Consider the following 5,304-nt stretch of genomic DNA (forward strand, 5'->3'; position numbering starts at 1 on the left):
AACCGGCAGTGCACGAGGACAGCGAAAAAAGTGTCGAATTGCTGCACTTCAGGAAATGATTAGTTGTGAATTATATTGCCGAAACGTCTGTACGTTCCGGGCGAGACGGTCAGTGCTACTTTGCAAATTTGCGAACTCCAGTCGCAAGCCGTTGTCCAAAAATTTGCGCCAAATTAATCCAACAAGAAACATACTATTCGACCAAATCTACCGATCCGAGTGAGTTATCATGATGAATAATAATTATAATTATTGTTATAATTAAAAAATATTCGACTAGAAGCAAAATTGGGTTGTGCTAGTCGCTGTGTAATAACCAACGAAATGTCCAAGCAGATGAGCGGTCGTAGTAAGAAGAGTTTCCCGAATGAGGTTCTATTTCGCATCCCGGCTGTACCCGCTTCGTCTGATACTTGTCCAATTATGCACATCTCTTACGAGCTCGAATTGCAGTTCATTTTTTCTGGTCGTTCCAATCAGGTTCTGCTTGTTCAAGCACCGATCGAAATTGCTTCTCCATTTGAGATACAAGCCGTCGGCGATTGTAACAACGACAGCACCGATTGCAAAGATGGAATGAATTCTTCGAACAGTTGCAAAGCACTGTTGCCGGCGACAAGTAAAAATTTATTCGTGAATTTTAATTATTATTATTATTATTTTTTTTTTGTTGTTTGGTTTTTGAAGAATCGATCAAATATGTCCAGTGTGCGTTCGGCTTGAGTTCGTTCGAATTGGCTGCCAATCCGTCGCCAATGAATCGCATCGAATACGCACCGTTCTATCCAGTATTGAGCATCTGATATCATTTTTCTTTCATATATCTCGGCGGCTGACCAGTTGGCATCATGCCTAGTTGTTTTTTGGCATTTTGCTTGTTCGTTTTTTGATTGGTTTCCGTCCGCCTTGTGTGTCAAATAGCTACATCCGCACTCACACACTCACGTAGCACAATTATTATATAGAAAGCAGCACATAGAGCAGGTGTTAAAAAAACTTTTTTTTTTCATTTTCATCATTGATATTGTCTTTTTTTTCGGTGGTGTTTGATTTAATGCTTCTATTATAATTTATTATAAAAATTTATTCGATTGTTTTCATTTATAATATTCTGTTTTTTTCTCGTTCTGTTCTTTTTCTCGTAGTGGTTTTTATGCACGTATTTAGAGAATAATGCCAGTTGATGAATCTGCTTGTTTCATTATTTCTTTTTTTATTTTGGGCAGTTGTGTTTTCAGTCAAACGTCTGTCTGTCTGTCTGTCTGTCTTTGTTGAAGACAATAATTTTTTATTCTGCTCTCACATACTTACTGCTGTTTGTACTGTTTTGAGGTATTTTCTTTTCCAATTTACATGCTGTTTCAAAGAAGGCTGGTATCACATGCATACATACAGTTGTACGTGTGTTGTAGCACTAGTAGTAATGTTGTAATTTTTCTTAGGCTATAAATACATATATATATATAGCAGATGTCGATTGGAAAACTGCTCCATTTGAGACAGAATGTAAATCGACGTTCTTATTTGCTTATATTTTTTTATTTCTTTATAGCTTTTTTTGGCAGCTTTTTCTCTCTTCCGGCTGATCTGTTCAGATGTTTTTTTTTATTTTGAAAATTTTTAAAACCAAAAAAAAGAACAAAAGAAAAATAATATTGGTATTGTTTTACGGTTTGCGTGACTAAGTAGTTTAAATTTGCTGCACAACAATGTTGTTGTAATTTGTTTGTCTCCATTATTGTTAAGATTTTAATATCTATCATTTTTGGTTTTGCTTTTTGAATTTTGAATATCTTTTTTGGTCTTTCCACATGTATTTTTGCTTGCGCGTTCAGCGAACGAAAAACAAAAACCTTCCCGGCTGATGAAGCAAGTAGTAAGTAAGTAGTAATTGGTTTCGAAAAGGTTTCCCCGTTGCGTCGTCTGTTTTAATTTGTCATCGGTGCTGATTGAAAGTGACACTTTTGAAGTGCACTGCTGAGATGTCCAATCTATTGATTGGATGGGACATTTTTTAAATCAAAATATGCATGAAAAGCATTCATTATTTTTCTATTTTTTTTGGACAGGATCCAAGGGTGGAATTTATTTATATTTTTTGTGCATTTTTTCTTTTATTTATTCAATGTTTTTTTATCACTTTAGAAATGTTTGAGCTTTGTTGATGTTGCATTTTTGCAATAGAGAAATATCGATGCGTAGCGAGTAGTAGTATTATTATGCATATTAGGTGGTTTGTTGCAAGCAAACAAGAAGGCGCTTTGATTTAGCTTCTCTTTTGTTGCATCATTTTTGGAAAATGTTATTACCTTTTTTGTTGCCGTTGTCATCATTTCAACATGTTCGACAAGTTTGTTTGCTTCGCGAATCGAATATGCACACACCAGTATGCTGGCGTGCAAAAAAAGTTACCATAAATTTTTTTTCTACTTTTTAACAATTTGTTCACTACTTTAGTTCACTACAGTGAATCTGCGTAGTTATGTGCAATGCAATTTTCAGTTCATATTTATTTTTGAAAGATAATTTTGCTTTGCGCAATTGATGAAATTGTCTAAAATTTGAAATTCTCAGAGAAAGGAATTCCAATTTTAATTGACGAAAATGAGAGAGAGGGGGAGAGGGGTAGTTGGATTGTGTTGACAATTATTATTTCTGTCATAATTTGAAAAACGTGAAATTGGTGCTGTCGGGTGTTATTCTGCATTGTGAAAGCGGAACAAGCCGTGCAATTGCAGCAGCCCTGCTGTAGGGATTTTTGAAAGGACGAAATTTTGTTCTCAACGCGTTCAATGTTCAAATGAAAAAGATAGATGAAACTGCTTTGAAAATTAGTGTCAGTCTGGCTGGTGGGACAGGTTTCTGTTTTTGTTTTTCGAATAACTTTATTCTGCAGCAACAACAACAGTAGAGCTTCATTGCCAACGTCTATGGTTTGTCCAAGAACGACCTTGCCGAAAGCTGAAAAGGGAAAAAACCAATCATAAATAATAAGCCACGCGTCAGTTGGTGAAACCTGCTGCCTATTATTACTTACTGTGTTGTTATTATTATTATTTTGCGTTTAATCTTTTCTAATCCGTCACGTCACAATTCACAAATCTACCAATTTCCCGTCAGAATTCTATTATTTGCTCGCCTCAATCAACAAATGACTCAACTGACGGAAATGGGCAGCTGAAAGCTAATTTCCGGTGTCGACGTTGACCAGAATGCGCATTTGTTGACAACATGTGAAAAAGCAAGCCCAACTGAAAATACCACTCCACATTGCAATTACGATTTCTGCCGCACAACTGAATCGTGAAATTTGAACTAAATCTTCAATAATATCAAAACAAATAATATACTCTTTTTTCTTTCATCGATCGTCTCTTCACCGTCGATTCAATAATGCTCGCACATGCTGCACACGCGAGTGGTTACAAATTCATTTGTCGTGAGCTAATGTTAATTTTTTTTGTTTAATGATTATTATCTTGAATATATTTGACTGACAATTTAAACTCACAACGACCAATTTGTGTAAATTCTTTTTTTTTCAGCAAACAATTTTGAACTTATCAGCACTTATAATTATTAATTGTTCCATTTTTTGAAATAATTTTTAATTAAAATTTCACATTAATCAATTATTGAACAAGTTCGTATATTGTATAATTAATACTTTAACATCAATATGTACCGTAATTATTACAGTACACATTTATATCAAAAGTGGAAATTAATTGAGCAGTTCGAAAATGCCCAGATCCAAAAGAGACAAAGAAGGTAAATATCACGTTTAGCATATTTAATTTTATTTTTTTAATTAAAATTTTAATTGTAATTTCAGTTTCATTAACTGTTGTTAAAAAGAAAGGAAGAGAAGGGAAAGAAAAATTAGTCGATGAGGTGCGGCGTTGCATAGACGCGTACAAATCTATTTTAGTGTTTTCTGTGGAATCGTTTCGAACAGCTCAAATGAACCAAGTCAGGCATGTTTTCAAAGAAAACAGTCGGTGGGTGTTTATTCTGTTGTTATATTGAATGGTATTTTTGATTTTGTTCTGTCATGATAGATTTTTCTTCGGTCGTAACAAAGTACTGGCAATTGCTCTGGGAAGAATTCCATCCGAAGAGTACAGGGAAAATTTGTGCAAATTGAGTTCAGTGCTGGTTGGTCAACGTGGACTGATGTTCTCCAATTTGTCTGTCGACGATGTAATAAGGTTCGCACAGCAGTGGAAATTGTGCACGCTTTTGCAGCTTTGCTTTGCAGAAATTTGAAAAAATTGGAGCAGCCAGAATTTGCGAGAAGCGGTAACAAAGCGACAGAGACGATCACAATTCCAGCGGGTCCATTGGAACAGTTTCAGTTCACTATAGAACCACTGTTGCGAAAGTTGGGACTTCCTGTCACGTTGGAGAAGGGTAACATTTTTCCATTTGTTGTCATTGATGTCTTTTTTATTATTCGACTTTATTAGGTGTTATTATAATGGAAAAAGATTTCGTCGTTTGTAAGAAAGATTGCGTATTGACTCCGGAACAGGCGAAAATTTTGGTAAATGTCATTTACTTGGAAACATTCGCTTTAATTAATATATTTGGCAATTTTAATTTTAGGAACTTTTTGGAATTAAGTTGGCAAAATTCAAGTTGAATCAAAAATAGAGAGGCCCCCCATGACGGGACAGTGAGAAAGCTGTGGGGAACAAAAAAAAGTTAAAAAATAACTTTAAAACAATTTGTTTTGTTCAATAAATATTTAATTCGTTGTATGAATTTAAAAATTTTGGTACGTATTTCGTTTTTCTTTTCAGTTGTTGAAACTTTTTTTTTCATTCAAACGCAAAATTTACATTACTCGTTTGTGTGTGTAATTGTGAACACATTTTCCGATAAGACTGAATTTCAAAATCGTTTATTGTGGGGGGGGGGGAAAACCTTTTTTCTAAATTCCCCCCCCATCACCCCCGTACGCATTTTCAAAATAAAAAAAAAAAGAGTCTGTCACCATGCAAAACGACCCATTTGCACAGCATCTTCCGGTGCCTCTTCTCCCCTTTCCATTGCTGAAAATGAATGCGTCCCGCCATCACCTTGTCGGGCGCGTTCCCTACTCCACCGGGTTGTTTTGTCCGTTCGGGTTGTGGCTTTCCCGCCAATCTGGAAAACGTTCTCCAGAATTTATATCATTTTACAGTTTTCCCGTTGCTTACAGCTTACCCCTCCAATATTTCACATACCTGAATTGTCAAAAAACGGGTCCCATCAAATAACAAAACCTTCCTCCTTGTGCCAGGTAAGGCACATTCCTCC

The 5,304-nt window shown here is 35.5% G+C and overlaps 2 protein-coding genes across 2 annotated transcripts; both read left to right on the plus strand.

Moving 5' to 3' along the window:
- The first annotated feature begins 324 nt into the window (after window positions 1-324).
- Window positions 325-803, plus strand: Tsp_13340 (hypothetical protein). The gene is made up of 2 exons (XM_003366317.1): window positions 325-619; window positions 688-803. Exons 1-2 carry the CDS (start codon window positions 325-327, stop codon window positions 801-803), a joined length of 411 nt encoding a protein of 136 aa, XP_003366365.1.
- Window positions 804-3,743: 2,940 nt separating this feature from the next.
- On the plus strand, window positions 3,744-4,656 carry Tsp_13341 (mRNA turnover protein 4-like protein). The gene is made up of 6 exons (XM_003366318.1): window positions 3,744-3,771; window positions 3,836-4,007; window positions 4,062-4,158; window positions 4,212-4,413; window positions 4,470-4,546; window positions 4,609-4,656. Exons 1-6 carry the CDS (start codon window positions 3,744-3,746, stop codon window positions 4,654-4,656), a joined length of 624 nt encoding a protein of 207 aa, XP_003366366.1.
- The last annotated feature ends 648 nt before the right edge of the window (window positions 4,657-5,304 follow it).

Source organism: Trichinella spiralis (genome assembly GCF_000181795.1).
Source record: "Trichinella spiralis strain ISS 195 chromosome Unknown Scfld6172, whole genome shotgun sequence".
NCBI classification, from domain to species: domain Eukaryota; kingdom Metazoa; phylum Nematoda; class Enoplea; order Trichinellida; family Trichinellidae; genus Trichinella; species Trichinella spiralis.

What these genes read in the sequence shown, in the direction of transcription:
- Tsp_13340 (XM_003366317.1), top strand. Translation starts at nt 325, where the DNA reads ATGTCCAAGCAGATGAGCGGTCGTAGTAAGAAGAGTTTCCCGAATGAG. An exon ending in AGCACTGTTGCCGGCGACAA is followed by an intron (nt 620 to 687) that starts GTAAAAATTTAT and finishes TGGTTTTTGAAG; the next exon opens with AATCGATCAAATATGTCCAG.
- Tsp_13341 (XM_003366318.1), top strand. Translation starts at nt 3,744, where the DNA reads ATGCCCAGATCCAAAAGAGACAAAGAAG. An exon ending in ATCCAAAAGAGACAAAGAAG is followed by an intron (nt 3,772 to 3,835) that starts GTAAATATCACG and finishes TTGTAATTTCAG; the next exon opens with TTTCATTAACTGTTGTTAAA. An exon ending in GCAAATTGAGTTCAGTGCTG is followed by an intron (nt 4,159 to 4,211) that starts GTTGGTCAACGT and finishes CGATGTAATAAG; the next exon opens with GTTCGCACAGCAGTGGAAAT.